This window comes from Gastrolobium bilobum, unplaced genomic scaffold, assembly GCF_033153095.1.
Source record: "Gastrolobium bilobum isolate Gb01-03AN ecotype WA unplaced genomic scaffold, APGP_CSIRO_Gbil_v1 utg1269, whole genome shotgun sequence".
NCBI classification, from domain to species: Eukaryota; Viridiplantae; Streptophyta; class Magnoliopsida; order Fabales; family Fabaceae; genus Gastrolobium; species Gastrolobium bilobum.
Window position 1 is genome coordinate 256,816 of NW_026898540.1, and position 17,484 is coordinate 274,299.

At 34.2% G+C, this 17,484-nt stretch overlaps 2 protein-coding genes across 2 annotated transcripts; one reads left to right on the forward strand and one right to left on the reverse strand.

Moving 5' to 3' along the window:
* The first annotated feature begins 9,217 nt into the window (after positions 1-9,217).
* Positions 9,218-11,470, forward strand: LOC133317289 (uncharacterized). The gene is made up of 5 exons (XM_061519153.1): positions 9,218-9,403; positions 9,515-9,618; positions 9,714-9,885; positions 10,253-10,375; positions 10,702-11,470. Exons 1-5 carry the CDS (start codon positions 9,218-9,220, stop codon positions 11,377-11,379), a joined length of 1,263 nt encoding a protein of 420 aa, XP_061375137.1. The 3' UTR covers positions 11,380-11,470.
* Positions 11,471-12,303: 833 nt separating this feature from the next.
* On the reverse strand, positions 12,304-14,269 carry LOC133317293 (homologous-pairing protein 2 homolog). Its single transcript, XM_061519156.1, has 6 exons — positions 14,242-14,269; positions 14,069-14,094; positions 13,425-13,692; positions 12,884-12,954; positions 12,585-12,773; positions 12,304-12,502 (listed from the first exon to the last, which is right to left on the reverse strand). Exons 1-6 carry the CDS (start codon positions 14,267-14,269, stop codon positions 12,404-12,406), a joined length of 681 nt encoding a protein of 226 aa, XP_061375140.1. The 3' UTR covers positions 12,304-12,403.
* Positions 14,270-17,484: the final 3,215 nt, after the last annotated feature.

The window sequence follows — 17,484 nt, forward strand, 5'->3', positions numbered from 1 at the left end:
TATTATTTTGATTAAGGTGGGAAATTCATATTTATGAGCCCGGACATAAAGTTGGGAAATTCATATTTTGGTTGTTGGCGTGATACATTAAGATATGTTGAGCTAAATTTTATATGCGAATTTTCCCCCATCCCTTTTTTGGCATAACAAATAGTGCTAAAGCCCTCCCAATGAAATAGAAAAATAATGCTAAAGGCCTAAAAACATAGTGGGGCAAAGATGTCCCCATATTAACATTCAACACTAATAAAACTGAGAGAATCTTCATGAGGGTTCAGACTGGGATTTGGCAATGTGTATGCTATAACATTGCTTTGAACTGAACAACTATGGTGGTCCTTATGCTAGCACTGTGTCTTAATGGATGCTGAATTGATATTGCAGGGAAATCATGCATATGCCCTTCTGATGTTTTTCATGATATGTAATTCTGGTTGCAGAAGAGTTTTCATGTTTCTTTATAGATCTACTCGAGTGTTTCCGTGTCCTGTTTGGTTTGCTAGTGTAGGCTATGTAGCACCGATACGACACGCGACACGTGACACGACACGACACTCCGACACATCAATCCTAAAAAATTATGGATTTCGACACGTTGGGACACGTTTTAATATTAAATAATATTTTTAATTTATATAGTGTATATTTCATTTAATATTTAATAATTTAACAAAAAAAGAAACTAAATTAATAATACCCATCAACACGTTATAAAGATGGAAGCTTTAATAAAAAAAATAAAAACTGGGATGAGAGAGATATAATATCAGATAGAGAGATCAAATCATATTAGAGAGAGATCAAAGAGAAGAAGATACAACAAGAGCGTGATAGGAATCGACAACAATAATGTTGAGATGATCTCTTATCTACTTAAGGGAAAAAAAGACAAAAAGATAAAATTGATATTATCAGGTGGAAACTTTATTAATATATTTTAACTTTTTTAAAAAAATAAATTTTTAAAAAAAAAATAAAAAAATTACGAAAATGCCATTTGACCGTGTCGGACACGGTCAAATTCGCGTGTAAGAATGGTCAACGTGTCGGAAAAAGTCAACCGCGTGTCCAACACCGTGTCGGACCTGACTCTTCCTATTTTTACAAGTGTCTGTGCTTCTTGAGTGTAGGACTGTAGTGGTTTTACTGAGTTAAGTGCTTTGTACCAGTTTTGTTGGGGAAGAGAGAGGTATGATAAGCACTCTCGTAAGTGGTTAACAACTGAACACGTCGGCAGTATCAGTGATATTAATTGAATTATGAAAAATACTTTAAATTGTTTTGGTATGGATAATGGGGAAATAATGGTTTGGTAAATTCATACGAATAGTGATTCTAAATAGCTCAAATTACTCAGTTCTTGAAACTATGATTGAGTTTTGCTTTTTCTGTTCTTAAAAATTATTTTGTAGATTAGTTAATGAAATAAATGTTTTTTTGTGTTTTTTTATTTTATTTTGAAAGTTAAGAGTCAAAGCATAAAATAAAAACAAATATGTTTTTTAAATTTGATTCTAAAAACTATAATGTAGATATAATTTTTAGAATAATTTTTAAAATAGGTCTTATGAATTATGTTTTTTTGTTTTTTTATTCTGAGAATTGAAAAATTATTTTTAAAAATAGAATTCAAACATAGCCTGGAAGGATGGTTGTGTTGCAGCTGCTGTGGTTATATGCCCTTGATGTCTTAAAATCATCGTCTGTGTACTTGTTTGCCGTTCTCTTCCCTTGAAAGTGGTTCCGTTCTGTACTGGTTGGGCTGACCACTTGATCTTTCACAAACTGGCAGCGTATTAAGTTTCTTAATTTAGATTACCCATGTATGTTGCTGTTGATTGCAGTTATTTAGGATTAGGCGTGTAAAATGTATGAAGATTAGATGAGGTCCCAAAGTGAACTAATTTTCTAAACTGGTGAAGCTGTGCATGATCAATACAATCATAGCCGTAGTTTGCGTGTACATATTAATGTGAACATAGATTAGTAGTCTATGTTGGAATAGTGGATATAGTCCTTTACTTACCTTGAATTGCAAGATGTTTTTCTATCTTGTTGCTGCATGAACTCTGCATAACGGATTACTAATATTGAATAGAGTAAATACCATTTTTAGTCCCTGGCAATATCTACGAAGTTCTTTTCAGTCCCTGCCAATAAAAAAGGACCAAATTGGTCCCTGAAAGTACAAGAAAAGGGTCACTCTACATATTTGGGAGTTGACATAAGAACTAACATGGCCATTTTTTTGTAATTTCAGGGACCAATTTGACCCTTTTTTTATTGCCAGGAACTAAAAAGGACTTCGTAGATATTGACATGTACTAAAAAAAGTGTTTACTCTATTGAATATAATAATTTGATACTTTAAGACAAATTCTGCCTGAACACCGCGAAGTTTGTTTTTCAATTTATTTGGTGGTTGTTATTGTATTCAGTATTACTGTTTTACTGTTACTGGCAAAGTAAAATACTTCCGAAAAAATGTTTAGTTTTGCTGAATTGTCTCTGAATTCTAAGTAGTACCAAAGCTTTTAGGAGCACTTGGAACTGTTATTTAAGCTTAAATTCGATTGTAGACGTGGAGCTCTTTTTCGGTACAAGAGGGGTACCTACTTTGCTATAAAGGAAAACATGAGATATGGGTGAAAATAATCATAAAGGTGGGATAGTGTAAATGTTATTTTTTGTCATATTTAATAAATTGTATGAGTATTCAATACAACGGAGCACCACCTAAAATATATTTGTAGGCATGATTCTCATTGTCAGAAGTTACATTTGGCTTGCCTTAACATGTGGCGAGGATGAGGAATTGCCAGACATTTAAAATTCGCCCGAAGTTTGATGTCTGTTACCGCAGTAACACGGTATTTTGTTCCATATGGAGGGGGAATGGATTTAAATTGTTTGGAGGTTGAGGACAGTCTTTATCCCTAGAGTTCATTTCATGTTCCTGGAGTGAATGCACTCTTATGTTCCTTTTTTATGAGATTTCTCGACAACTAATAGTGGACGAGTTTCACCCATCACTAACCTTCACATTCCAAGGAAGAGGTGTCACGATGTTCCGAGAATCAAATAGAACCGAGTTCAATTTTGTCATTGGAAATTTATGTATTTTAGTTAGCCCATTAACTACTCATCCTCTAAAACTGATTTCATTCACCAAATTTATTAAATTTATAGTGTAATAAATAATTTGTATTAACTTAATTATATATAAATGGGACAAGATATATTTACCATCAATTAAATTTATCACTTCTTACCACCAAATTTTAACCATTAATTTTTGTCAATCTGATGGTTATAATTTATTGAGAATTAATAATTAATTAATAAGTATCATCCAATAATTTATAACCGTCAGATTAACAAAAATTAACTGTTAAAATTTGATGGTAAGAAGAGATAAATTTAATTGGTGATAAATGAATCCCTCCCTTATATAAATTAGATGATAATAAATTAATGAACCCAATTACCGCAGTTACTTAAAAGCTACTCTTGGTAAAGCGAAGCACAAGCAGGTAATTAAATATGTGAAAAGTGAAAAGCTACTCTTGGCAAAAATTTCTTCGTAGTATAACTAGAGTGTACAGAATGTGAAAAGTGAAATCCGTCGTATCATTGTCACCTAACGCTTGTCCATTGAGAATTAAAGGGAAAAGAATCTGAGTTGCCGACAAACCGCAACCATAAATGATTAAATATGCATCTTTTCTACTTTGCCATAAATTATTAACTATATTTATATAAGCGGGATCTAGAACTTTATCATTCGGTGAATTAAGCCCAACTAAATAGTAAAAAAAGAAAGAAAACAAGTAGTTTAATATAGTTTACATAAAACTCATAACATAATCAAAGGAGTGTGAAAACATTGTTTCCTATTTGAAATATATGTTGTCGTGTAATTGAAGCTCCGATTTCGTAAGCTATGCAGTTATGCACTGGCCTTTTTCCATCAAGGTGGCCAATCATTCCTGGCATAACACTGCAATAGCTGCATTAGTTAGCCTTTTAATAAAGCACACTGGACAATTAGTCAAGCTGAGTCTGTCAAGTTTCAGAAATTGAATACGGTCTTTCTAGTATTCTTTTTTTATCATAGTAAGTGAACAAAACAATGATGACTTATTTTGATTTCGTAAGTTTAAAATTTACTTCTATACTTCGTCTTTGGATGCCTAGTGTTTCTTTATTTATCAGCTAAAATTACTTACTGGTGGGAGGTTGTGTGGCAAAGTTATGTACAAGGGTGCGTTTCTTTGAAAAATCAGATAGTTATCCGCTTTATAACTCAAATTAATAATTGATATAATATAAGATTAACGTGAGTAATACGCACGTATCCTTATTAAAAATTTGTTCATATATTTCTCCTCAAAGTATATATAATACATTAATTATACCCAAGAGATTGATTGCAATAAAAACAAATCGTAATTTCTTCAACTCAAAATTACGTCAACATTTGCTAAAATAATAATAAAAATGATAAAATATGTTTACAAGTAAACCAAAAAAGGAAAAGAAAAAGATATTAGGTTGATGGATTATGTGTAACTAAGAATTATTGAGGTTTCTTGTCGTTTAGAAAAGATTGACAATGAAGCCTCCTCAGGAAGACCGCTTCGTACTTAGTCGACCAATTCTAGGTTTCTGGCGTGTTGGGTGCTCCAGTTTGACCAAAGTGGTATCTATATATGGTGGACCCCTTTTAAATTTGTATTTATAAGGTTTATGGTGGGGGGAGGAAAATTGTACCTAGCTTGAAAATGACTTCCTTTTTTTCACTTAATATATACATATTTCATTTAAAACTAAGAACTTTAATTGCATAAGGTATTATCAATTAAAAGATATTTTCAAACTAACTATAGAACTCACAACGCCTAACATGATCTATAAGATACTTTAAGAACCTTAGCAAAACAAACGTGAAATATACTTGTTGAAATATATAAAATCATTAATGTAGCCTTACCCAACAGCTTAAGCTTTTGGGTTGAATTGGTTCTTTACATGATATCAAAGTTTCGTATTTCGGGTTCGACCGCCCCCACTTTCTTTTAAGTGGAATTTCTTTCTTAGCATAAGTAGGTGGACCTGTGCATTGTTCACCCTTCAAGCCCAGTGGGCTCTCATGTGAGGGGGCGTGTTGAAATATATAAAATCATTAATGTAGCCCCACCCAACAGCTTAAGCTTCTGGGTTAAATTGGTTCTTTACATGGGATCAAGCAACCAATGTGGAACTATATATCTAAACACGTCCCCTCACACAAGAGCTCATTGGGCTTGAAGAGTGGATGATGCAACAGGTCCAGCCTACATGTGCTAACTAAAAAGGTGAGAGTGTCCAAGGCCTTATAAACTCCACATTAGTTGCTCATACAACTAATGTGAGATTATATATCTCAACAATAACCAAAGTCAAAAATAGAAATCCAAAATGTATAAAGTAAGAGTGAGGATATTCTAACTACCAAAAATTCTCACTACTAACTTACTACCCATCACATCACCATTCGATCAAAGAGAGAGAATGTTAAAAAGTGTTTGAAGAGAGAGAAAATGTTAATCTAACGGTGATTAGATAGGTAGTACGTTGGTAGTGGAAAATTTTGGTAGTGAGAATATCCCTCCTCGTAAAGTAATACATATCTAAAAATAGATTTATTAGTTCAATTCCCATGTAATGCAAAAAAAAATAGATTTATTATAAATAAGGCTTGGGTTTCTAATTCTTTTCAAAGAATTCAATTACTTTTTAAATAGATACATTTTCGTATTTTTATCATATAAATATAAAATGGAAGTATGTATTTTAAATATTTTATTTCTTATTGTATTATTGATAATTGATTAACATTTTAAGGTCGGACTTGTTTATTGAAATAATGTTCGAATGCCCGACCAAGTGTAAAGATTGTACGAGGACTTTTGACTATGTCATAACTGAATTTTATAAACAGATTAAAATATATAATTGGATTACTTTACATCATAAAAAATGCAAACTATTGGATCAAGTAATTACTATTAGATCAAAAGCTATACTTACTGCGCCTTGTCAAGGCTGGATGTTGACCTTTCCAACAATTCTTGACTCCGACTCCACATTGGATCTTGCCAAGAAAAATTTCTTAGGTGCAGCGGGAGTATCTAAGTGGGTACTTCTTTTTTCTAAAAGTGGGAAAAAAATTTCATTTAAATCCAGCTTTTAATTTGTATTTTCATTTAAGTCCCCAAAAAATTTCTTTTTTGAGTAGGATGTAGGTACATTTGCTTGTTCTTTACCAAGGGAGGATGTTGGGCCCTCCAATAATTTTCCCCACACTTGCTCTTGTAAAGTGTCATCCTGGGAAATTGAGTCCATGATCTCGGCTCTGATACCAAGTGTTTGATCGAGCTTTTTCCATTAGGTCAAAAGCATTAGCTATTAGTTACAACGCAACTCTTTCTATTTACCCTAATCAGCCAAAGTATCATAGTTTGATTTGATTCTGACGCTACATTACGCCTTGCCAAGATAGAATGTTGGCCTCTCCTATGATCCATAACTTTGACCCCACTCTGACCTTTGCTAAGGCATGATATTGACACCTCCAACAAAAGCAAACCATAAAACCCTTTTTTATTTTTTTAGCCTTTGCTTAGGGTATTTGTTAAGCATTTATTTGGTATGAATCCCTTAAAAATTGTTATGACTAAGAAGTTCTTTTTAAAGTTGAACTTTTTTATTTTAGAGTTCAGTATTTCTCCTGTCATAGAAAATAAAATTATTTCTTGCAATTTTAAAATGATATTATTTTAGAGTTTAAGAAAAAATAAAGAATATTTTAAAAAATTTATATTTTAGAGTACACGCACACGCACTCACACAAATGCGCATATGTATTTATGCAACACACGCACACGCTCGCACACAAACACTTATACACATGCATACACACACGAAGAAAAGCTAAGAGTGAATAGAGTTTAAGTTAATATACAGAGATGAATAAGTTCTTGAAAGTCACTCATTGTATGAACAAACATTGATATATAGTATATAAATACGTGTCGGCATAAATATACAATTGAACCTATTGATTGTACCAATTAGCATTAATAGAGATGATATTTTTTTTTCCCAAAAACTTTTGTAGTGAAAAATATTTGTAATAAACAAAACCATTTTCTTTCGTACATGAACAAAAACATTTTATATTTCAGAAGTATTTCTATTTAATAAAGTACAAATTTTAGTCTATTTTTTTAATTCCTAAATAATTGCCTGAGCGGATAATTAATTAACAAAAATGATTGAAACACCTTAATTTTTTTTACTTCCCAGAAAGTGTGCGAGTGAGGAAAAAACACACTAAAAAGTCTCGTGTTAGTATGTCGGGATAGTCAATGATTCTTGAAGCGGTCGGCGTTACAAGTGGTATCAGAGCAGACCTTCTCTTCCAGTACAGTGTGGTTCGAGGACGAACCAGGAGGAAGTTGGTGGGCATGTAACATCCCAAGAGCTGCGAAAGGGCAGGGACAATGAGCGGCTCATACCAAATCTTGCAGCTTGGGAATTCATGAATGAATCGTATCAACACCCGAAAGAGAGGGATTCCAGAGACTGTGCTGGTATAGGACGGTACAGTTAGGAATGACTTATAAGAATTAATTAGTACTACCTATACTAACAAGATGCATCTACTTTTCGGTAGCCCGGATCGGAAGAACTCCACAGTTAAGCGTGCTTGACTTGGAGCAATTATGGGATGGGTGAGCAATTATGGGATGGGTGACCTCCTGAGAAGTTTTCCCGGGAAGTGTGCGAGTGAAGACAAAGCACACTGAAAAGTCTCGTGTTAATGTGTAGGGACAGTCATTGATCCTTGCAAGTGGCCAGGCGTTACAAGTGGTATTAATACGTTTATTATTTATATTTTATAAAATCTAAACATTTACTATATACTAATAATGAATAAAGACTTAACAGAAGAAAAGGACGTCAAACTGAACTTGGGATTTCCGTCATATGCTGCTAATGAAATAGTCATAACAAAAAAACTTATGATTAGTTGTCAATTTGTGGATTCGCTTTCCATTTCCCTTTCATTCCTTTAATTCATTTATATCAACATATCTTTCTAAGAAGGTAGCAACTGAGAAGCTTCTCTTCATAAATGTTCACATACCAACCGCGTCGAAGACTTGGTTCCCTCTTCATCCCACGGTCCACTAGCTATGCTATAGGGATACATTTCATTTTTAATCCTTCTCTATAATATTAATATTAATATATATATATATGGATAGAATTCTTTAATATCAAATCTTAATCATTGATTTTGAGAATCTAGCATTATAATATATTGAGTCACACATATTAATTAATTAATATTAATTTCTAATAAATTATAATCGTTAGATTGGTAGAAATCAACAGTTAAAATTTAGTGTCAAACTGAATAAAAGTTTGACACAAAATCTTAACCGTTAATTTTATGAATGTAATGGTTATAATTTATTGAATCACACTTATTAATTAATTATTAGTTCTCAATAAATTATAGCTGTCATATTGACTGAAATTAACTGTTAAGATTTGATGTCAAATTTTTTAGTTTAACACCAGTGTTAAAATATTATGTCTTTTTACCAAAAATATATATATATATATATATTATGTATATATATATATATATATATATATATATATATATATATATATATATATATAACTCACCTAATTGCATTCATACCTATTTTTCTTTTAGCAAACTTCTTATTCTTTTAGCAACTTATTCATTTCTGATTTCAAGTATTTCCATGTATTATAATTTAAGTGAGCATGTGATTATTAATTAGAAGAGGACTAAAGATTTATGTGCCCACTAAACTCTTCGCTCCTAAGAAACCTATTTACAATAAAAAAAACACCCCAAAAAAAGTAAATATTAAAACTGAAAAATCTTTTGCAAAGGACATATTAGCCAATTGCAAAATGAAACTCATTCTCAAATTACCATATAAAAGCTCCACTCTGTTTGTTTCTCTCTCTCTCATAGAAAACAGCTTACAAGCTTGAACCTGTTTGTTTGTTCCATATGTTCGTATCTGCCATTGCTATTGATATTGTCATTGCCATTACTTAGGTGTGTTTTTCTGATCATATATTTTCTAATAGCAGGGTACATTCATAGCTAAGGTACGTGCATATGGGTAAGAAACTAGATGCTCTGCTTGGTAGAACCTTCAAGGCTGCAAAGTTCAAGCCAATCGTTAACCTTGCATTCTCACGCCTCACTGTTCTCAAGAACCAGCGCAACGCTCGCCTTAGACAAGCCCGTTCTGATGTCCTTGAACTCCTTCAACTTGGTCACCATGAACGAGCTTTGCTTCGTGTAAGATATATAGATAGATAGATAGCTATGTTGTGTTTTCTCTCAGAGCCCAAATTTTCATCTTTAAGTCTAACTTTTCTTGGTTTTGATAAACTGGGTGGTTTTTAATAGGTTGAGCATGTGATCAAGGAAAGAAATATGTTGGATGTGTATGATAAGATTGAAGGATATTGCAGCCTCTTGATTGAAAGAGTTCACCTCATTGAACAAGAAAGGTTGGTTTGCTTATACTTTTGTTTCTGATTCATTTAGTGAAATATATTGTTTTCGTTTTTGTGAATTGATTTGGTTTTTGTTGTTGTTGTTATAGAGAATGTCCAGAGGAACTAAAGGAGGCAGCATCAGGATTACTCTTTGCAGCTTCTAGGTGTGGAGATTTTCCAGAGATTCAAGAGATTCGTGCAGTTTTGACCTCTCGATTTGGCAAGGAGTTTGCTGCTCGTGCCGTTGACTTAAGGAACAACTGTGGAGTCCATCCTCAGGTGGATATCTGATATGAGAATCATTAATCTTTGTTAAGTCCAATGTTGCTGCCTTCCCACTCTTTATTTTTGTTTTGCCTGTTGAAGAGACTTGTGAGAAACTAGGATTAATATATGGGGAAGGTTATATTTACAAACTTTTTGTTTACAAACTACACTAAGTATGACCGGTCATACTTCAATCAAGAGTATATGACCGGTCATATTTAGTGTAATTTGTAAAAAAAAATTATAAACGGATTCTTCTCCTTAATATATAAGCTAGAATTTGTGCCAAAAGCAGATAACTTTTTTATGCTAATTTTGAGTAATTTGTCTGCGGTGCTTATCATACTCTAATACATTCTTTTTATCTGGCTGTTCATAGATGATACAAAAGCTGTCAACAAGGATGCCTAGCTTGGAAAGCAGAATGAAGGCACTCAAAGAAATTGCTTCTGAGAATGGTATTGTTCTGCAGCTTGAAGAAGCTTCTTCTGTATCGGTTGAGGTATAAAACCAAAGGCAGCAAAAATTGCAATTTATTGTTGGGGCAGGTTCTTTTTATACCAGGGTAAGACTAACAAGTCTTACACCACATCTCAATCGTTGATAGACGGATATCATCGGTTGGTATTTGTAGTGTAATTAACGATTAATTAATATTAATTAATTGATATGACTTCCTAGATTATAACTGTTGGATGTACGGAAATCAATGGTTGAGATGTGGTGTAAGACTTATTAGTCTTACACCAGTGTAAAATGATCCTGATCCTTTATTGTTTATGGCATTTGCAAATCAAGTACTTATGGCATCTGATGTGAACTATACAGGAACAATCCAATGCGGAAAATGAAAACCAGCATGAAACTGAGATAAAGAAAGAGAAAATCTGGATTTTACCAAATAGAGGAAAAGATGAGGAATTAACTGATTCCTTTAAGGCCGGGCAAAAGTACAAGGACGTAGCTGATGCAGCACAAGCAGCTTTTGAATCAGCAGCATATGCAGCAGCTGCTGCAAGGGCAGCTGTGGAACTCTCACGATTTCAACCACATGATCCTGATGATCATAATAGTCCAAGCCTCCAACCAAGAAAAGTGCTGGATGGACATGATTCTGTGAAATCTCAACTGGAAGACAAGGATATTCTCGGTGACACTCAAGGAAAAGAATTTAAGGAGGATATAGACGAGTTAAAGAAGCCAAAAGACAAATTAAGTCGCAATTCAGCAGATGAGATTTTAAAGGGGGGTACTGCCTCAGTGGATGCTGAAATTGAGGCTGATCCTTTTGAGAAGGAACTAGTTTTTGATGAAAGTGATGATGAGATTGATAATAAACAGAATAAAAATCAATCTTCTAAGAAGATATCTTCAAGGTATGGTGCTAGTATAGAGGTTGGATCCGGGTCTAGGCAGCTAGTATTAAATACAGTGTCTGGATCCAATATGCAGATTGCATCTCAGTTAGGTCTGGACAAGAGGCCAATTTCAGTGAGGACTAGATGAGTGAAAAATTACTGAGTATAAGTGCATCTAGCATGCAACGTTGCGTAATCAGATTTTAGTGTTGCTAGTCGCTTAGCGAAGTGTGTAATTGCTTGGTTCATTAATTTTTGTATTATAGATTTACCATCCAAATTTCACTATATATTTCCTGTATTGAACAGATTAATTTAGTTGGATTTAAAAATAAATAGAATCATTCATTCCAACATTGATTTATAGCTATTAAAAGGGCAATCTATGCTTTAAAACTCCGCAATGTGCAAGATCAGGAGAGGGTATAATAGGCAGCCTCATCTTAGGTTTGCAAAAGATTGATTACATGAGTCAAGCCTGTAAAAGCTCCCCTTCAAAATAGGCACATACTGGACATGGACATAAGAAATAGGTACGGGTTGATTTCTGACCATACACAGAAATATATGACTGCAAAAGAAACCTGAAAATCGTAAGAGATTTCTAAGTGAAGTTGCTAATTGATCTTCAGATGGGATATGTTACGTTAAAATTAGATTAACCAATTGTTAACCATTCCATGTTATTTCCTAGCTTAGCATTGTCAATTTAAACCAGAATATTGGCATACCTGGCAAAGCATTAATAAGATTCTTAAGTGGGACATGTGGGGTTCCCACCATGGAAAATGAAATATTAGAGCTTACTAGTTGCTGCTTAGATTAGTTTTGTTTCCTGGAACGGGTTCAATGTCAATAGTCATTGATCAGTGGATTTGACTTTCAAAAATTAAGTAGGATACTGCTTTATATCCTTGAAACATGAAAACTAGGATAGCATGCTATGCAATGTGACAATGTCAACGCCCAGAGATATAAACAATAATATTGCAATGAGACAATGCTACAGTGAGTTAGGCTTGTAATTTTAGGGTGAAGAAGCCCATAACTGAGTCTGAATTGTCAACACTTTACAAGGGCCATGTAATTTGCAATCATTCAGAAAACCAAACTTATCTATACTCCTAATATGCTGATTAGGAAGGAAAAACTTCTGATTTCAGATAAATATATCACTGTCCCCGAGGCCGCTTCTTACCATGCTGGAGCAGGTCACTGTATGATTGCAAACTCACCCCAACATCTTCATCATATTCTATTCCAAGCTCCTCCTGCAAAGTGCAAAAGAGTTATCAGTATGATATCAGAAACTTCAAAAAGAAAAAAACTATGGTTGTGACAGGACAAAGACACCTTAAATTCTTTGGGATCTTTAGGCGAGTTCTCAGTGAGGGTATCCCATAAATCCTTGAACATTCTTTTACGCTTTCTCCACTGACTTATTTTCTCCGAAAACATATCCTCAACTGCCTTGCGTTCTTCTGGCCTCACCAGAGTAACACCTCCACGTAACTTGGTCAGTCTGTTCTCCATTTCTTGAACCTGAAGCAGAACATAATTACATAAAGATGCAAACTATCTTAGTTGAAACAGCATAACCACTTATCCCCTTTCAATAAAGAAAAAAGCACACAAACATCAATGTCAGTTACCTCCATTCTTAGATTCACTTCTCTTTCACAGATCTGTTCCAGTGTCAAATTTGATTGCAACGATTTAATTTCTGCACCAACAAGTTATATTCATAAATTGCAAGATCAAGGGTTTTGTCTGAAAACCTCAAATGCTTAAAATTTACGAAAACTAGTAAAAAGGGCAACTAGTGCTATAAAACTCCGGCTATGCGCAGGTCCACAAAATGATTTTAGTAGGCAGCTTTACTTTACATTTACAAGAGGCTAATTACATGAATATTAAAACTAGTATTGGATCATGGAGGCTCTGATAACATGTAAACAACTATTTCACCTAAAAGCTCAAGCTGCCCATCAATGATTTTATATTACATCTCTCTAACAATTAGAATTAGAATTAGATTTGTTGTTCTACAAGCTATTAGGAGTGGAATAGTGGTGAAGGGTCTGAATAGTTTGTACAAGGTTATAGGTTGGAACTTTAGTGCCACTATTGTATAAAATAAAATAAAAAAGGATTTATCGTTCTACATCATCATATGACTTCAGTTCCGTGTACCTGCTTCAACCTCACTAACATTTTTTTTCTGGTCATCGAGCCCTTTCTGCAGGTTGGCATTCTGTTCCTTCATCTGATTAAGCTCTTCATTGTTCGGAATTTCGAATTGATCTTGCCGCGCAAGGTATATCTTCTGCTTACCATACTCTTTGAATGAAATACGCTTTCCATCAGCAAGATTGTCCAATGCTTTCTGTATCGCTGCCTTCTTCAGGTTGAACTTTTGCAATGCATCCGCCACATTTTGCGCATTCAATGGCCTATTTTGCTGAGACAAAGGGGGAAAATCTAAATAAATAATTCAACGAATTTACGATAGACCCAAAGTTCCAAATAAACAGAAACTACCATTTAGCTCAGAAAATTAATACTATTTTTCCGTTCTTTTAAAAAAAATAGAACAGAACCTGAAGTTAGCATAATAATCAAAATTAAAAACAAAGTGAGCAGAGATTCATAAACGCTAGTCCTATTCTAAGCGAAGATTGCTTCAAGGTGAACACGAAGGTCAAATATCCAAACTAGTTCAAAAAAGGGTCGCAGAAAATAAATAAATAAATAAATAAAAGGGGAAAAGGCTTGTGAGGCACAAACGCAAACGACAAGTAAGCGTTACCGAAGCATGTGATTATGAAAGTGGTTACCTCATTGACGAAGTTCAACACGATCGCTGCGAATTAAAGAGAGGAGATGTTCAGTTCACGAAATAAAAAGGTGAGAATGAAGTGTTGGCAGAAATCAACGGAGTTTCTGGGAAGTAGTTAGTTCAGCTGAATCCATCAAAACAAAGCGAGAGAGAGAGGGATGACGATGATACCTTCGGCGCTATCGGATTTTGGAGCCATTGTTTGGATCGCTAGAAAATGCGCGGGAAAATTCCGTAGCTCCTTTCTCTTTCCTTTCCACCAACGCGAGCGAGGATTGCCTGAGAAGCAAATTGTGATTGTACGACGTCGTTTTTAACCAATGAAAATGCTACTCACAAAGAGAGAGAATGCTATAAGCCTATAAGTCTTGACAATTAAAATTTAAATAATTTAAGGGTCTGTGAAAAAGTTATCTCCAATTACGTTCGGAGAAAAAAATTATACTTAAAAAAGTTAATATAATTTGAAACTAAATTAAAATTATTAAAATATTCTTTTCTAAGCTCAAAATAATATTGCTTTGAATTCACCAGAGAATCAAGATTATTTATCTACCGTGACTAGAAAAATATCAAACCCATAATAATTTAACCGAAAAATTATTTCTGCAGTGACTAAAGAAAATTTATCTGCATTTACTCTCAAAACGATGTCGTTTTGAAATTGAAATATTAAAAAATTATAATTATAAAGACTATAATAACCCTAAAATAAATTAAAATTACAAAAATACCATGATTTCTACCCCAAAACGACGTCGTATTGAGCTTACTGCAGATAACTTATCTGCAGTAATTGCAGAAGAAGTGAAACCATAATTTAAATATACAATTATTTTTATTTTTATTTTCATTCCATGTTGTTTGTTGTTATATCAAAATAATGCAAAATACTTACCAAAAAATAAAAATAAAAACAAATTAAAAAAATATGACGTATAAAGAAAGACATAAATACATTTTAACAATAATGGTAAGAAGCCTTTCCGTTTTGTTGCTGCTTGGAAAGAGCACCACCTATTTAAAGATTTCCTGCAGGCTAAGTGGGATCATAGATTTGATTTATCGTATATGCTCTAAAGGTTGGTTCCGAATATTAGGGATTGGAATAAGCGAATCTTTGGCAATATTGATAGAAGGAAAATTTCCATTATGAAGAGAATTGCCAATATTCAGCATAACAGGGAACAAAACGACACTTCTTTTTTGAAGAATTTGGAAGATAAATGCCAAAGTATGTTGTCAGAAGTGCTTCATGAGGAGGAACTTTTTTGGTTTCAGAAGTCTAGGCAAAAATAGATAATGGATGGGGATAGAAACACAAGATTCTACCATTTAAGTACTGTGGTCAGGAGAAACTCAAACAAAATCTTTAGACTCAAGAATGATAGTGAAGTGTGGGTGTCAGATCCTCTTGAGCTTAAAACTATGGTGTGTAACTTTTTCAAAGTTTTATTTTCTGAAGATGTCTGTGAGAGAAGATGGATTTCGTCATGGAATCTCTGGCCACCTATTTCCTCTGGTGATCAAACTTATCTAAGCAAGATTCCAAATGAGGTGGAAATTATGCAAGCAATGTTCAACATGGGAGGCTTCAAAGCTCCAGGTACTGATGGTTTTCCTGCAATTTTTTATCAGAAAAATTGGGAGATGGTTAAAACTCAACTCTGTTCACTAGTCCATCATATTTGGAATTATCCTGAGTTTCTGGCATCTATAAACTCTACTCTTCTTGTTTTGATCCCCAAAATCCAGATGCCTGTTCATATCAGCCAATTCCGACCGATTTCACTTTGCCCTGTGATTTACAAAGTTATCAACAAATTGATTGTTAGCCGTTTAAAACCTATTATGGCAAAAGTTATTTCTCCTGCTCAAACTAGTTTCGTTCCTCAACGGCACATCCAGGATAACATTATTATTGTTCAGGAATTAGTCCATTCCATGAGGAAGATGAGAAGGAAGAGGTGTTTTATGGTGGACCTTGAGAAGGCTTATGATCGGTTCAACTGGAATTTCATTCGACTAGTTTTGGAAGAAGTTCAGGTTCCTGACTGTTTATCTAAGCTCATAATGGAGGTTGTGACCTCTCCTAAAACCAGTTTGGTTTGGAATGGATGTTTGTCAGATGAATTCTAGCCTAGTAGAGGCATCAGACAGGGAGACCCCTTGTCTCCTTATCTCTTTGTCCTTGCTATGGAGAAATTGTCTCATATTATAGACACTGCTGTCAACGGTGGATTGTGGAAACCGATAAGAGCTGGGAAAAGTGGTCCAAAAATTTCTCACTTATTATTTGCGGATGATCTTATGTTATTTTTGGAGGCTAGTGAGGACCAATTGCATATCCTTCTCTGCTGTCTGAATCTGTTTAGCGAAATTTCTGGTCAGAAGGTTAGTGATCAAAAAACCAGTGTTTTTTTTCTAAAAACACTCCTGATGATGTAGCTAATAAAATCACAGCAGGAAGTGGATTTAAGCGAGTTTCAAATATTGGTAAGTATCTTGGAGCAATGATCAACCATGGGAGGGTAACTAAAAACCTGTTTGCTGGTATTGTTGATAGAGTGAAGGAGAGATTGAATAGTTGGCAAGCTCAGTCTCTTTCTCAAGTCGGCAGAGTGATCTTGGCACAATCAGTTTTGTCCACTATTCCATATTATAATATGCAAAGCAGCATGCTTCCCAAATCGATTTGCAATGAGCTGGAACACCTTCAGAGGTCTTTTATTTGGGGTGACTCAATGAATAAAAAGCACATGCATCTTATCAGTTGGGATACTATTACTAAACCAAAATGTTTAGGTGGTTTGGGGTTTAGAAGAATGTCTACCATGAATGAAGCTTTTTTGGGAAAATTAATTTGGAGTTTCCTTAATGATCCTGATCAGCTTTGGGTTAAAGTATTGAAGGCTAAGTATATCCATTCAGTTAATGTTCATGAGGGATTTATTTCGAAGATTGGACACTCTCGATTGTGGAAATTCATGTGTGCTATATGGCATAAGCTGAAACCAAGACTGATTTGGGATGTTGGGGATGGGTCTCTTATTGATTTTTGGGACGACAATTGGTTAGATCATGCAGGTAATTTAGCTAGTAAAGCTATTGCTCCTATTCCCCAGGCAAGTTTTGGAAGAAAAGTTGTGGAATTTGTGGCAGAGGATGGAGCTTGGGATTGTAGCGAATTGTCCAATTGCCTTCCACGGGAAACTATTCAGGTAATTAGAGGTCACCTTCCACCTCATATTTCTAATGGCCTGATAGATTATTGTGGGATCTTCCTAGTTCAAGTGGGGTAACAGTCAAGCAGTTGTATAATGTTTTGGCTAATCTTTCAGAGGAAATCCCTCAAGTGAACAATGTGTGGTCTCAGATTTGGCAGGTTAAAGGACCAAACAGAATTAGTCTCTT